Source organism: Haliaeetus albicilla, chromosome 5 (assembly GCF_947461875.1).
Source record: "Haliaeetus albicilla chromosome 5, bHalAlb1.1, whole genome shotgun sequence".
Classification (NCBI taxonomy): domain Eukaryota; kingdom Metazoa; phylum Chordata; class Aves; order Accipitriformes; family Accipitridae; genus Haliaeetus; species Haliaeetus albicilla.
Window position 1 is genome coordinate 13,988,176 of NC_091487.1, and position 16,370 is coordinate 14,004,545.

General features: G+C 43.1%; 1 protein-coding gene across 1 annotated transcript; it reads left to right on the forward strand.

Annotated features, from left to right (window-relative positions):
* The first annotated feature begins 4,536 nt into the window (after positions 1-4,536).
* SLC25A29 (solute carrier family 25 member 29) lies at positions 4,537-14,100 on the forward strand. Its single transcript, XM_069783470.1, has 4 exons — positions 4,537-4,667; positions 6,252-6,295; positions 10,990-11,073; positions 11,687-14,100. Exons 1-4 carry the CDS (start codon positions 4,634-4,636, stop codon positions 12,428-12,430), a joined length of 906 nt encoding a protein of 301 aa, XP_069639571.1. The 5' UTR covers positions 4,537-4,633; the 3' UTR covers positions 12,431-14,100.
* The last annotated feature ends 2,270 nt before the right edge of the window (positions 14,101-16,370 follow it).

Here is a 16,370-nt window from a genome sequence, read left to right on the forward strand (position 1 = left end):
GTGATGAATACTTAAGTTGTGAAGATGCAGCAGTGCATTACCTTAGAAGATAAGGCAAGGGCTGAGGCAGAAGGCTATATGAAAGGAAATTCTCCTGCCAGGTAGTGCCAGAGCTGGCCAAGCCCCAGTGAAGCTCTGAGGAGCACCCTCTGCATTCCTGTGGGACATGTCTACTGGGACAGGGCCAATTGTTGATGCCAAATTCACAAGCAAACAGAAAGATTTTGAAACACCTGAGTCAACAATATGTATTTTATTGCATGCCATTGCCACCAGAATTTCTACAAGTTTATCACAACTCCACATTTCTGTTCCTATCCTACTTCACTCTGCTTTTGCCCTTTCTCTTCGTGTTTCATTTACCTGCAGCGTTAATTCTGCCCTGCTAACTCCACTCTCTGCCTTATTCTGTTCCCCTCCCTACTCTTCCAATTCGCTTTCCCAGGTTTCTGTCCAGGCTCACCTTCTCCCAGATCTCCCCTGGGTGCCATCAAAGGCAGCAGACAGTTGACAGGGTCACTTCTTGGCACAAGAACGGAAGGAAACCTTCTCTGCTATCTCACCCCTCCAGCATCATCTGCAAAGCCTCTTCCACCTGAATTGCCACCATTCAGACCTAAAAGGCAATGAGACAAAGGGAAGAGGATCTTTGAAGGATAACATTAAATTACAACTTTAACCTTTTCTCTCAGACATGTGGCAGCGCAGCTGCTGTACGTGCTAGTAGACTCTGTATGTTTCCCAAGCCACCATTAGCTCTTTCTTTTCTGCTTTCTCTATTTGATGAGCCCACATTTCACCATCCAGCAGGGAAGCCAAATGCTCCCAAAGAAGAAGAAAGCAGGGAAAGCACAACCCCTCACTCCAGCTCTCTAGGGGATGCATCCCAGCGAGTTGTAAGTTATGTTTGAATCTGCCTTAGCAGAATAAAAAGAAAGGCAGTCACAGCTGAGCCGAATCTATGGAGCCTGAAGGGCACAAGAGCTCCCAACGGATGTCTGAGTCACGCTCTGAGCTGGAGGCATCACACATCAACAAAGCCGACACAAGATCAGACATAGCTTTGGAACTATCTAGAATAACAGCCTGACTGAAGAGCAGAACCATATAAATCTGGGTTTCCTTGAGTGTTAGGTTAGCTCTCCTCTCCAAAACTGTATCTGTACTGCACACATAAGGCCCTGGATCGATAGGCAAAACATCTGGCCTAAGTCATACTAACAAATTGCAAGAACTATATGACTTCTCTCCCTTTATGGCAAAGCTCCTATGGAAGCCACACACAAATATAAGCACCTATACTGACTCACTGTCCTCCATCCCATACAAGCTTAACAAACTCCTCTACATTCATACAACATTGCCTCACAAGTGTAACTCGAACCAAAAACAAAACAAAACCCCAACCAAGAAAAAATGAACAAAAGGGAAACTCCCCAGTGGGACTAAAGCCATGCTCATTCTTAGTGAACCAACCCTTGACATGCCAAACTTTATACCAATGAGCCCTTGATGTTCTCTGTGCTAATTTATAAAGCACCCCCCACCCCCCCCTTTGAAGTACATGCCTGCTCCAGTGGGGTTCAGTAGCATTGAATAAAACATTCAGTAGCATGGAATAAAGCTTATTAGGAACAGCTCAAGCATGCAGGAACAAGACAGGCCTTTGGAGATTGCAGCAACCTGGGAGGGGCTGCACAAACATCGACAGCATGATTAGAATTCAAGTGTTCTTGACAAACTGGAAAAACAATCCGGAAAAAGCAATTTAGTACGGACAGCTAGGAATGACTGTAGAAAGAAACTGCAAGTACAAGGTAGGGAACATGCTGGCATGCCACTGATGTACTAAAAAGGGTCTGGGGCACATCATGTGTCACAGGCTGCCCATGAGTGAACAATGTTATGTTATGTTATGTTATGTTGTTATTATGAGAAGACTCTTGCAAATAGCTGATCTCATATTCAGATATATGAACAAGAGTGTTGTCTGCAAATACCGAAGGTAATCTCCCATTACTCACTCAGCAAGGCCTTAGGGGTCAGTTCAAGGAACTCCAGATCAACCGAAGAAAGCAGGGGGTAAGAAGAATCAGAGGTCAGAGATAAAAATCAATATAATTCAGAGAAGAAAAGACTAGGATTGAAATTGTCTTCAGATAACCTAAGAAGTGCCTGCAAAGAGAGAGGAAGTGTTTTCCCTGTCCATTGTGGGCCAACATTAAAATTACAAAACACCTCTGGTGGAGAAGGTAATTTCTTCGAGGCAGATCGCTTGGGAGATCAGAGGATTTGAATAACAGATTAAAAACACTCTGGCCAGGAACGCTTTAGGCCAAGCTGATCCTTCCAGGGCTTGTGGTACAAGGCAGATGCATATAACATCTGGACTTTCACCTGCAGAGCCGTGCGCATGATTGCAGTTCCTCTCAGGGATGCTGGAGCGGACAAGATTCCCAGAAAGCCAATTCCACCTCTACTTGGAGAAAGTGTTTAGGGAAAAAGGACTGATCAGGGCTTTCTGTCTGATTTCAAGTACTGGCTGCAGGTATATGGGTTTGGCAAGGTCCCCGTTAGGAGGTAGGATGGTGTGTGGTACAGCAGGAGTGGGCAGCTCCCAAAGCTATCGGTGCTGCAGCAAAGGGCAGCGCCAGCCCACCTACCTGCTCTCTGATACCAACTGGTTGTCCCCAGGTAGGACAGGTATGTGCATCAGGGAATCAAAAGCATCCTGGAGACGCCCGACTGCTTGATTTGATCTGAGTGTTTAGAGATGAGAAGGAACCCAAATGAGTGTTGGGTTGGAAGAAGATAGGGGGAAGGTCAGGGATTCATTGAGTGCTTTGCATTTCCCTCTTATCTGCTTATTAATCGTAATGATGGTCCAAGTGCTGCTAAATCTGGAACAGGTTCTCCGGTTTTGTTCTGTAGTAGTAGCTTCAGACCCCCTTGGAAGCATCCCTGTCTTTATTCATTTGTTTGTGTGTTTTCTTTGCACAGAAGGTAAAAGCTGGCTTGATTTTTAGTATGCTATACCACTGCAAGATTTCATCGGCTTTGTATTGAGCTGCTACACCTAGAAAAGGACTGCCATAACATGGAAAGCAATAAAAAAAAAAAGAGAAAGAAAGAAAAAGAAAAACAAAAAGAAAAAAGAGAAAAAATCCAGCTGCTTTTCCATTCTGCTTCTGGAACTTACTCTCTAAAAGCTGACTTTGCAGGCCCAGAAGAAGATTGTGTTACTCTAAGCAAAGCTCGAATAGGGTACTTACTGTTCTATGCCACTGGTATTCCCCTTGCTCAGACACTGCCCACAGAAATAAGCAGCTTAAACAGGGCTCCCTTTTGAAGCTGTCAACAGCTTGAGTTTCCCATTTAAAGGCTCTGGCATCAGGGCACCTTGAGGCCAGGTAATGTTAGTAGGAAAGCAGAGCTCAATACAAAACAAGAGCCTGCAGGGAAGGGAGAAGCCTCTTCTGCAGGGCGATTCACAGCAGCAATGTGTAAGACTGAGATCCAGGGCTCTGCTAAGTCCCACAGACAGCAGGCTACTGATTTGTGTCCTTGGCCATCAGAGGTAGGGTCTCATCCCCGCACTTTCAGTTGTGCCATGGGGGCAGCAGTTAGCACAGAGCCCACATCTGCTGGTGCAACCCTTTCTCCCCTCTCCGGAACAACATTGGGTGGGGGAATCTGGTTATAGAATCACAGAATGGTTTGGGTTGGAAGGGACCTTCAAAGATCATCTAGTCCAACCCCCCTGCCCTGGGCAGGGACATCTTTCACTAGACCGGGTCACCCAAAGCTCTGTCCAACCCAGCTTTGAACACTTCCAGGGATGGGGCATCCACAACTTCTCTGGGCAACCTGTTTCAGCAGCTCGCCGCTGGAGATTGTGAAGAGTGTCTTCCTTATTATTACAGAAATCTAAACCTACCGCCTTCTAGTTTAAATGCTTAGCCCCTGCTCTATCACTACAGGCCCTGGTAACAAGTCTCTCTCCATCTTTATAAGCCCCCTTTAAGTATTTAAAGGCTGCAATAAGGTCTCCCCGGAGCCTTCTCTTCTCCAGGCCGAACAACCCCAACTCTCTCGGCCTTTCTTCACAGAAGAGGTGCTACAGGCCTTTCGCCCCTATTAGAAGGAGGCACCCCCTCCCTCCGAAGTCCTCACGGATCAGCTCCGCAGCCTTTCCGACCACCAGCGCCTCGGGATGCCTCACCCGGAAAGCCGGCACCCCCCGGGCAGCCTCCCCGCACCACCCAAAACAGCTCTGGGGCGGCCGATGCTCCGCGGCAGGGATGCTCTGCCCGCCCCCCCCTCCACCTCCCAGCCTCCGAGGTTTCTTTCTGCCTTTCTGGTTAATTCTCCAGCTGCAGCTGCAAAGAAGAAGGGGGAAGGCTCCGGCCCGGCCCCCCCCGCCCCCGCGGTAGTCCCATCCCCGTCCCGCCCTTTGCCCGGAGCCGCCCCGGCGCAGCCGCCAGTGGCTGCGGGGGACGGGGGGGAGTTGTCCCGCTGCCCGCCCCTCCGGCGGGGGCGGGCGGTAGAAAGGCGGGCGGCGAGGCGGGCGGCGGCAGTGCGCCGAGCGGCATCGCGCAAGGGCCGGGCCCCGCCGGGGACCGAGGGTGCCAGCATGGCTCTGGATTTCCTCGCGGGATGCGTCGGCGGTGAGGGCCGGGGGGGGGGGGGGCGAAAAAGAGAAAAAAAAAAAAAAAAAAGAAAAAAAAAAGGGGGGGGGGAGAAAAAAGCGGAAGAGAAAAGGGGGCAAGGGAGGAAAACCAGATTTTTTTTTTTAAGAAGGGGGGTGGAGGGGAGGGCTGGGCGCGGCGCTTTTATCTTGTGAGCGGAGAATTGCGGAGGGCACCGGGCCGCCCCGCTGCAGGTGGGGGCCGAGGGCGGCGGGCGGGGGGGGGGGGGGGATGCAGCGGGCAGCGCCGGTGCGGCGGGAGGGAGGGAGGGAGGTCGGTCTCGGGGATTTCCTGAAGTGGCGGGGGGGGGAGCGGGCTGTCCCTCCCCGTGGCGGTGCCGCAGCGCCGGGGTTTGCCCGAAAGGGGCTGGAAAGGGGGGTGGTGGGGAGGGAGCTCGCCCGGGGTTAGCAAACGGGCAGCAGCAGCAGGCTGGGGGACCCCTCTGACCTGAAAATATTTATAGCGGGGAGCTCGAACACGAAGAGGAGGAGAGAAGACGTATGCTCATCTTGCTCTTCCCTCTGCATCTGCTTACGGCCTCCCTTCTTCCATTTTTAGCGGTTGTTACACCGCATTCAGGAGATTTAGTCTGGCTTTTCAGTTATTTGCGTTTGCTGTTCTCCTTGCCAATCTGGCAAAGAGATTTTTTTTTTAATTTTTTTTTTTTTTTTTTTTTTTACAGCTTCTCTCCAACTTCATCCTAGTGATCCTTGCCTTGCCAGGGATCCCGTGTGGTCAGTTGTGCCACTGGTCTTTTCGTGGCAAACACAGCACACACCACTATTTTTGTGATTTGGACTATGTTGCCACTGTGCTGGCCTTGACCAACCTGGATTACTCCATCCTACAGCGGGCTTTGTATTTCTGCCACAGCCTCTCAGGAAGAGGGAGGGATGTTATCTTTCTGCAAATGTGAGAAGGTCATAAGTGAATTGAACTTCCAGTTTTGGTTCACAGAATTAGGGAGCTAGAGGATCCCTTGCTTCAGCCAGTTTTTCAGTGCAAAATGCATGTATTCAGCCCAGGTAGTATAACTCATAGGCCTGCATGTAACTTCTAAAAAGTCCTTTGATGCTAGGATAAAGCAAAGCTTTTGGTAATGCATGGTCCTTCTGCAGGTGGTACCATCGCATCTGGAAAGGCTGTGGGCAGAGAGCAGGAGTTTTCTGCTTCTTCTAGAGAAGCTTCATGGTTTTCTACGCTTCCACACAGTGGCACATGCATGAAATATTGTGCTTTGGAGGAAATCTGCCTTTTCTGCCCCTTAGGCTGCGGCCATGAGTCACCACTGAGCACCCCGTATGATGCGGCAGGCTCTGTAGTCACACACTTCAACCCCGACTGGGGCTCAGAAGCTTGACGGGAGCGTAAAGGCATCTAGTACAGGCCTGAAGGACTGAACTGTAGATCGCTTATCTTCTGACTTGATAGGATGCTCTTTACCTGGCCTGCCAATAACGCTGTGCACTTACACCTCAGGCTGGTGGTCATGCTCGGGCTACTGTAGCCCCAGACCCAGGAAGAAAACTGTGAGGCATAACCATGGTGTTTGTTTTGTTTCAGGTGCTGCCGGAGTGCTGGTAGGACACCCATTTGACACTGTTAAGGTGGGTTGATTATGAAATACCTTTGTCTCTACGTAGAGGACTTGAAAGTTTTTCCAAGAAGTGGGTGAGGAAAAAAATCCCCAGGCACTGTAGGAGCATAAATCTGTGCTGGAAAGCTTGGAGCGAGCCTCCTCAACCACTCGTTATAGATTTGCAGTCTCCAGCTCTTCAGAAGTGAAAAAATTCTTTGTATGTGTCATTCAACCCAGTAACATGACAAACATTGGCCTGAACTACAAGTTCATCAGTGCAGTAACAATGTTGTATTTGAAAATACAATCTTACCTTTAACTTAATTTTGTTCTAAGCTTGCTTTCTCTGCAGCTGTTCATCACTAACTGCTCAAACTGCCTCTCCCTGCGTTTGTAACTCAAACCAACTTCGTTACTAGGTTGAAATCTCTGTTGTTTCCCCTTCAAGCTCCGCTACTTTCTCCTCAAGCATTAATTTGTTACACTAGCCACAGGGTGTAAGTGGATAAAAATCCACAGCATGAAGCTTGCCTGGGGGCTTTTTCCTCCCTTTAAGTATGACTATATATTTTTATAACTTTCCAAGTTAAGATTGATTTTCTAATGGTCTGTTAGCTGTATGTATTATGCATATTAAGGGTAGCTAAGACCTGTTTAAAGATAAGATTTTAAATCTCCTGGAGGGCCCTTCAGCCAGGACTCCCAGGGTCCAAGCCCATTTTTCAGAATGGGATGACAACTTAAGTCACTTTTCAGCAGCCTTATCCAAAGTATCGCACTGGAAGAATAGAAGAAGGGGTGCCAATATATTCCCTGCTAAATTAATATACCAGATCACTTGACTGCAGCAGAGAGCATGCCACCCGCTAGATCTATATTTGGAATACCTCTACCTTGCTGAATTTAGATATGCAAAAGGCTGACAGAGTTAACGAGGTCATCACCATATTCTGTATTCTAGCACATGGTTAATTCAACACAGATTTTTCCTAGCTATTGGATATTCATCCTTGCCAGTCAAGTGCAAGCTGCTCAAATAGTAAAAACTGTATCTGTGTTTCTCAGAGTAGGGTAAATTTGACTGTTAAGTAATTGGGTTGAATTCTAGTATATATTTTCAGGAATGGTATTATCCAGACTTGCACTTTTTTTTTTTTTTTACGGTGGTACAGGGCCGGCTGTCTTTTTCTCTCCCTCCCACCCTGCCAAGTTTTACATGCTTAACTTAAGGTGATGGGTCATTTCACTGAAGCCAGCAAAACTGCTAAAACTCTATGCTCAGACTAAGGTTAAGCATGTGTGGGGTTTTTTGGTTTTTAAAGTGGAACAGCTTCTAGTGCATGAAACTAAACATTTAAGTGTCTGCAAAACTGGGGCTCCCATGCTAGTTCCAGCAGATGTGTTATTGCAAAATAGGTATGTTGGCTTTAGAAAAAGCATCTTGCTTTACAATAGAGCAAATAGTTTTTTTCTGGATGACTTCAACTGTTCTATGAAATCCAGTATGGCACACTGTATTTTCATGCCCATTAGAAGGTATTATAAACATTTCCTTTATTTTTCAGAGAAAATACTAATGTTTGTGTTATTAGCTGGCATAGTCACCACTGTATGTGGGAAAACTAACACTATAACCAGTCTTTAAAAAAAAAAAAAGACAGACATTGCATAACTTGTTGTGTATGTATATGTGTTAAGAATTAACCCTTTTTATAGTTCTGCAGTGTTTAAAGGGCTAGCTGGTAGTCACCTTAGACTGTAAGTTTTTAATATAACTGAACAATGGGAAAGCTGCTTAGATAAGCCAGAATTTTACTTCTGTCTTGGCTTTTAAGCTCCTTTTTTGACCGGTGATCATGTTTCCCAAAGCGGGGAGGGGGATGGTGGGACACACAGGGAGAGATTAAGCCGGTGAAGTCACCCTGCAAAACCCACAACTGAGCTGATCTCAGAACTGGCAAACTCCTTATCCCTGGTTTGTTGATGTAATGTATAAAATTGCTTTTTTGCTTTTAACTGCCTTTACTTTCTGAGCTAGGGGCTGTCTTCATTAACAGCAAAAGTGTTACTTTGTTGTAGATGACAGATAAGCCTCATCACGGGAGAGTTACCTAGTAAGTATAGCCCAGGTGAACACTTCTGTTTCTCTCAGTCTTAATTTATTCCCAAATGTATTAGTTCAAATAAAGATCTAAAAGACTTATGAAGCTTTTTCCCTTTTTAGTTTTAAACTGATGTGTCCCTCTTCTACAGCTATGGCATGGAGGGAGTGGGGTTTAAATATCCTTTTTTTTTTTTTAAATGTAAAGTCTTATTCTGAACCTTCTTTCTGGTATGCATTTCTGGCTATATATACTTGCACACACAATGGTTCTAAAACTGAATCTCAGGCACACTGTTGTTGAGGTCTTATCCACCACATATCCTTGGAGGACATTTTCATTGCTCAAACACTTCTAAATCACTTATCACTTATTTGGCACATTATTAAATGTTTGGACTGTTTTGGGGCATGGTGGGGTTTGGGTTGGTTTTTTTTTTTTCCTTAGTCTTGAGTACCTTTATGCAAGTCTTTAGTGATGTGAAATTAGCATGTTAGTATTGGACCTAAAACCTTACTAACAGTGGTTTCAAATAACAAGAAAGCAAGAATATTGGACAATGAAGACAATAGAGGGTTAAAATTTGCATATGATTCATCCTTCCTATAGTCGTGCACACTAAACAGCTTGTTGAATACGGCATTAATACTGATGAAATAAAGTTTCATATGCATTCATTGCCTTACCTGGCAGTTTGCTAATGCGGGTATCCCTATGTGGTCATCGCCGTGCTCAAATGGAAGGGCTGTTTTTCATTCTTAGATGTGGAGCATCAGTGCTTTCTAAATATTTTATCCTACAACAATGCTTAATAGGTCAATATTTCACAAATTATTTAGACAAAAATAGTGGGAGCTGTATGCCACTAGGAAATTCAACCTATATACAGAATATGACTAATTCTGAACTACTAAAGACAAGTGTATAGAAAAGTTAAAGTAAGAAGGCTCCTAAGCTGCATGCAATTCTCCCAAAGCCCATACATGTGGAAGTCCCCTGACTTCACAGACAGGGTTTGAAACAATAGCAGTAAGTTATTAATGGAGTAAAACCTTTGTTTTGTGCAATTCTGACAGCTTGTTAAGACTTATGACTTTGCTTGTGGGTCTGCTTCTTAAGCAGTTTTAACAGTCTGCCTGCCCCCCCCAAATGTCACTTTGAGTGACAAAGGATTTCTTTTCTATGAATCCTGCTATAAGCCTACTTTTAGCTCTAAGAAGTTTTAAAACCCTGTTCCATCTTGGAAGACCTGAGGTGATTTCAGCCTCCCAGTCTGGCTAGCACACACTAACGCGTATACTAAAAGGACACTGAAAACTAAAGCTTTAATTTACAAAACAAAGTGACATGTTGTAGGAATATAAAAAAATACTGGAATTGTAAATAATTATTTTTTTCCTCAGAGAAAGCTAATCGGAACACAGAATTTTGACAAACCGTGTCCCCAAACCCTTTTCTAGACCCACATCATCTTACGGGCCTTTCATTGTTGTGGTGGTGTTTACTACTACTTTAGGCAAACAGGGATAAAAAGATTTTACAGTTGGGAATCTTTCATGTAGACCTGATAATCTTTGCTTTTGTTCAGAGTAAGAGTCTTGAAATTTTCTGCCCTAGATAGAGTTGCAGCAGCAGCATTAAATGGTCGAAAAACATCTTTTCTGAGGAACACTGCAGCCTTCCATGCTAGAGAACAAAGACAGGTTTCTAACTTCCCCAATCCAGTGAAACCAATTTATTGAGTTTATTGCAGTGTAGGGTCTTGCACAAACAAGGTAGCTTTGAGGCTTTTTTGTTTTGTTTGAAATGTGTTGAGGACAAATTAGCAGGAAAAACTGAATTGGACTTTTCCATTAAATGTTAAAAAATATCTGGGTAATTGGCCTGTCTCCTAATGTCACCAGTTACAGTAGCTTCTATCTGTCCAGCAGAACATAACTTTTCCAAAACTGAAATGGTAACTGATCACCAACATTAAAGGTTTGAAACAGCCACACCCTCACAAATTGTTTGCATTTAGCAAGCTTAAAAAAAAAAAAAAAAAGACTGAAATTTAAAAGGACAAGTGGCTTTTTATTCTTTCCTTATGCAAAGTAAGACATCTTAAGAGTCTCTTCCTAACTACCCTCTGAAAAAAAACAGATCTCAGTGAAGGGTCCCAAGTCTGGTAGCCAAAAACACTGGGGGGGTGGTGTTGAGAGTTTCCACGCTTTTACAACTATCCTTATTTTATGCTTGACTTGTAAATACATTTTTATGAAATTCCATCAGGTTTGTACAGATAGTCCTTAATGTGAACAGAAGTATTCTTGGCAGTTAAAGAAAGTACTTATTGTAGCCAGTACTAGAAAACACCAATCTGAAATTCTAGATAAGTGTACCCTGTTGTACTTTCACATACTGTTTTTCTAATATTTACAAGCAGTTAATAATCCTCCTGCCTTCATGTTTTCACCCCCCAAATTAATTCAAAACACAGAATATTTTAAAATTATTTTGCCACATATGGCATTTCAGTGTATAAACATTGCTATAGCAAATCTCCATATATGTACAAGACAGTAGTTTACCAATTAGGCTGCTCTTGACATACAGATCAGTATCTCACAACTTTTTATAGGTCCGTCTACAAGTTCAAAATGTAGAGAAACCTCTCTACCGTGGGACCTTCCATTGCTTTCAGACCATCATAAAGCAAGAATCTGTAAGTACAAAATTAATGCTTTGCCTATTTTGTATCAGAAGGGTGGGAAAGCTGTAAAAAACCCCTGCAAATATTGAAGATCAAGAGAAAAGCATACTCTGAACATCACCTGACCATAGGGCAGATAGCATAGTCAGAAGTTTGCCAGAAACTTCATGATCACTAAGTTAGAAGTTGATACTTTGAAGTTAACTTTTTAAATAAGATAACGAGTATTTGAATAGCTAATTTTCTGAGAATTCAAGCAATGAGTGAGGAAATTGGTGAGCTTTTTTTTCTGCTGAAGCTTCAAGACCATAACTAAAAGGGTGGCTTTAGGCTTTTAGCTACATAAAAAATAAAGCATAAAATTTAGCAGAAAACTTTTCTCTGGATGGACTAAGATTATTTTCTGGATGTATTCAACTATGTATTTGTATTGCTAAAAATGTTTAGACGTTTGTGTCCTAGGCAGCGATGAAATTATTACTACAAAGCAAGATGATACCAATCTTCTGGCCACTGTTAGAAAGTTAGGGCACAAGGGAGAGCCAGAAAGGCCATGTTCTGCATAGTTTCAGGAAGTTATCAACACCACTGTTTAAAAAGGGTTTTTCCCTCCTTCTTCCATTAGGCTTTTGGACTCTATAAAGGTATTGGGTCACCAATGATGGGACTTACCTTCATTAACGCACTCGTGTTCGGTGTACAAGGAAACACGCTTCGTGCTCTTGGAAAAGACACTCCTCTAAACCAGTTCCTTGCAGGGTCAGCGGCAGGGGCTATCCAGTGCATCATCTGCTGTCCCATGGAGCTGGCAAAGACAAGAATGCAGCTTCAAGGAACAGGCGAATACAAACTAAAAATGAAGAACTACAAAAATTCTCTGGATTGTTTGATCAAAATCTATCGAAAGGAAGGGCTGAGGGGTATCAACAGGGGCATGGTCTCTACATTCATAAGAGAGACCCCAAGCTTTGGCTTTTACTTCCTGACCTATGACTGCATGACCAGGTATTTAGGCTGTGAAGCTGAAGACAGTTACGTTATTCCCAAGCTGCTGTTTTCTGGGGGGATGTCGGGAATCGTGTCCTGGCTCTCAACCTATCCCGTGGATGTGATCAAATCCCGGCTTCAGGCTGATGGAGTCGGAGGCGTTACACAATACAACGGCATTTTAGACTGCGTCAGAAAGAGTTACCACGAAGAAGGCTGGAGGGTGTTCACAAGAGGTCTTACTTCCACGCTTCTCCGTGCTTTTCCTGTCAACGCAGCTACCTTTGCTACTGTCACTGTGTTCCTAATGTATATGAGGTCAGAAGACAACCTTCGTGAATGTGAACCAGGTCCAGTAATCCAGCAGCCTTCCAGTTTGTGAACCTTACCTGTTTGTTCTCCTAATCCAAAGCCCGGCTGGTTGGGTTTGGTTTGGTTTTTTGTTTTTTTTTTTTTAAATGTAAACACTTGACCCGCACAAGTGGTGTAAACATATGCTATCTGTGTAAAGAATTCCTTAATGTGTCAAATTAGGATTTCATCCCATTACTTGTATAAACAGCATATTGCCTTATTAAGGACTTCATATCTAGTAGTATCCAAGTAAGATGGGGACCTGCCTTTAGAAAGTACTGTACAGTTACTGCTGCGGCTCCAGAAGAGGACCTGGAGAATGTCATAGTACCAGAAATCAGGTTTTCTTCCACTCATTTTCTGAAAGACTGAGCCGAGTTGAATGCAGAAGCATCTTCAGAAAAGAAATGCTCTTTTTGTATGTAACAGCAGCAAGTATAGTCCTCTGAGGTGAAGTAGGGGGAGGAAATTAAATGTTGGAAGCATTTTGCAGGTAACCCTGAACTGTTTTAAGACATGGACTAGCATTCAGCTAGCCATGTGTTTTACTTTTCCTCTGCTTTTATACATCTGTGGTTTTAGTAGCAACTTTGTTCATACTGGTTTGCAAAAAAAAAAAAAAAAAAAAAAAAAAAAAAGGAAGAAAGATTTGTTCCTAAGCTACTCCCTCACCTTTCAGCTTTGAATAAATATCTTAAGCACAAAGTTACCATCTGCACTCAAACGCACTTGTTCCTTTAAATCTCAAGGCTTGTAAGGATTTGGGGAAACTCAAATTTAGTAAGATTGATGTTATTTGCCTTCAACTCTATTTCTCATTTGGTGGGTGCACAGATTGTATTGACTACATTCAGACCAAACAGACTTTTGTTCTCTGAAATTACTGCAACTTTGCACCACTTCTCCCAATGTGCCCCATAGCAGCCAGTGATGTACAGAAGTCAAAGTCCTACCTGTGGTATTGCACAAAATGTTTGTGGGTGCAATGTTAGCTTAGCAGCTTAAAGTACTGTAGAAATACGTACATGTTTAGAACTGGAGGTTTCATACCTTTCCAGAAAATAGGGGTGTGTCTGAAACGGTTGGTGTTCAATACACTTGCATTATGAATTTAAACAATACTGATTTTTATGTATTTAGTTACAGTGCTACTGAAAAGAAGACTGAAAAGGGTTTTGGAGAATTTTCTTGTTACGCTAATCCACTGTGATTTTTTTTTTTAGCAGTCTGTTCAAGAGGGACTGCATTAGTCAAAGAGCTATAAACAGTTATTTAAGATTTGGAGTAAGAACTACACATATTTGGCACAAATAGCTAGAAGGAAGGAGTGCATGTGTATGAAGAATGTTCTAAAACGTATCAGACTAGTTCACTAAGTACAACTTGTTACACTTTTGGTTGGGACAAGTGCAATATGTGTTTAATTTATATGAATTTTCTAAAGAAACCTTATTTCATAGCATTTTGCACTGTAACAAAATATGCTGGAGAAACCTGTAAAACCGGTATGTCTTTTTATACCTTGGAGGTATGTTGGATGTTTTAGTGCCTACTCGCACTGAGATTCAAATTGAATGTTAAATCTGTCTACTAAGCTGCATATGCACAACAACTCACAGCAAAGACCATTTACACCTTTGTACAGTAGTCTAATTATTGTATATAAAATGGAGGGAATAAATTTTTTAAAAATTTTGACTTTGGTTCTTCAAAGTTTCTTATGTTTTACTTAGATGCTTGTGTTAAACCTACCTTGCAAGAGGGTGGGGTTTCTGGCTTTTGCCTGAAGAAACTTGTTCCCCATCTGCCTTTGATGCACCACCGGGAAGGGCAGTGCCTTGCTCTGGCTTAGAGTGTATCAGCTCATTGAAGCAAAGAAAGGAAGTTGCCTGAGCTTGCTTCTTCAAACTGACTTGAAGATATTATAGCTACTAAGAGAACAATCCCGCTTTTAGAGCCAAAGAGCTGGCAGCATGGCTGGACCCTTCATATTCTGCATTTATTTGGTTTAAGCAGTGCTGATCTGCACCAAGGCTGCACAACTGCAGAAGACAAGTCTAGAGTCCTTGAAGAGTCACATCAGAATCAAGTACCAGGTCTGCCAACAACACTGTTCATACCTGAATCAGAAGAATGCTTGGCTCCAAGATGCACAAGTTTAGCAAAAAGCTTTGTAGGTTGTAGTTTTGTTTTCAGACAGCACAACTAGCCCACAAAGAGCACCAATATTCCAAATACAAAGCCATGCAGGAAAAGCGGGATGATGTGTTATGACCTATGAAAAAGACCTCTCATTGCTGATGAGAGGTTATTTCAGGTACTGGCTCTGCTAATTTGTGTTCTTAAAGGGTAGATACACATGACCTAAAGAGACCCTGTCAAGCATCAGTTTGCTACATCAGAAAAGGGAAAGGCCACTACTCCAACTAACTGTGACCAGGGGCAGCTCCACTCAAGTACCTTGTGTTCTCTCAGCAGGAGCAACGATGTTGAACTATGGCACAGAAACAAATACTTGGAATAAACAAATAGTGTCTCCCTAAAAGACAGGAACATCATTAAAACAGAAAGGGCTACACAATGTTTTACTTGTATTTACTAAAACATTCTCTCCAGAAAGTCATCCATCTGAACTTAAATAATCAGTAGCAGACACTGGAGGTTACTCAACAAGCCTAAGAGGAGGGTAAAAGTCAGCTTTCAACCTAGTCTGATGTCGGTTGCTTGAAATCTGTGTGACTCCTAACTAATAAATCAAGCTAGACAATAGCCTCAGCCTTTTCAAACACGATTCAGTTCCTTCCTGCTGGATTTTTTCAAATGTCAGCCAATTTAGCCAAGTCAAACAGAACTGTACTGTGCCTCCGCAGACTCTCCTTCCCACAAGCATCATGATCCTGGGTAGGAGATGCTCTTAATACTTTCTTATTCCCTTCAGTTGTTGGGGTAAAACTGACTGTCACCTACTACCAAGTGCCCGTGCTCTACTCTTTCTTCTGACCCACCCTGCTAGTGGATGGGTCATACCAGTGTTACAAGTCACAGCCACAAATATGCTCAATTAGGAAAAAAAGCACCCAGGTACAACCCTTCCAGGTTTTAAAGAAGTTATTATAGTAAAACTACTGGGGAGAAATTCAGTTCATGTATCATGTCTGCAACCATAACATGACAGTATTCGAATTTTTTTTCTTTGTTCTCTCTTCCTTGCGTTCCTCTGCATATAGCTTTTTTACAGTTCACATGAAAAAGCAGCAAGACATTCAAGGAATGAAAACCAGTACATGGCAGGTGCAGGACTGGTAGCATACTGGGAAAGTTACTAAGATGCCAGTATAAAAAGTTGACCTTGCAGAGAAGAGATGTGTGTGTTCTTTGAAGTTAAATATATTCACTATTATGCTGGAAAACACATGTTAACACCTGTTGTTAGCCAGACTTTTGATCTGTGAATAGTTAAAGAACAACTTAAAGCCTAGAAGTATGTCAAACACCATTAGATTAGCAGAAGGTGCTATTAAACTCCTCTTCTGCCAGAAAAACAGCCAGAGAAAATAGCAGCTTGCCCAGGGCAACATGCCATATCAAACACCACAGCCATGGAGACAGATGAAGGATCTAAGGGACTCTATGACTCCAGTAGGCACAGCAACAGAGTAGGGAAGCAGAGAACTTGCTGGGCCAAACCTAGTGGAGATAGGCTTTCAAGTCACGAGGAAGAAAACTGCTTCTTTCAATGTTCAGGAATTTATGGGCAGTGGGGGGGGAAAGCAGAGGAAAATAAGCCATTTTCATCCTCCCAATGCAACTGTTTTGCAATTTTTGTAGTAGTGTTGTCCTCACTAATTACAAAAATGGTTATCACTAACAGAAAAAAAATATTAGTGACATAATATGCACAATAATACATATGATATACAGTAAAACCGTGTCTACTTATAGTTTATTATCAGTTTTAACTGATTTGA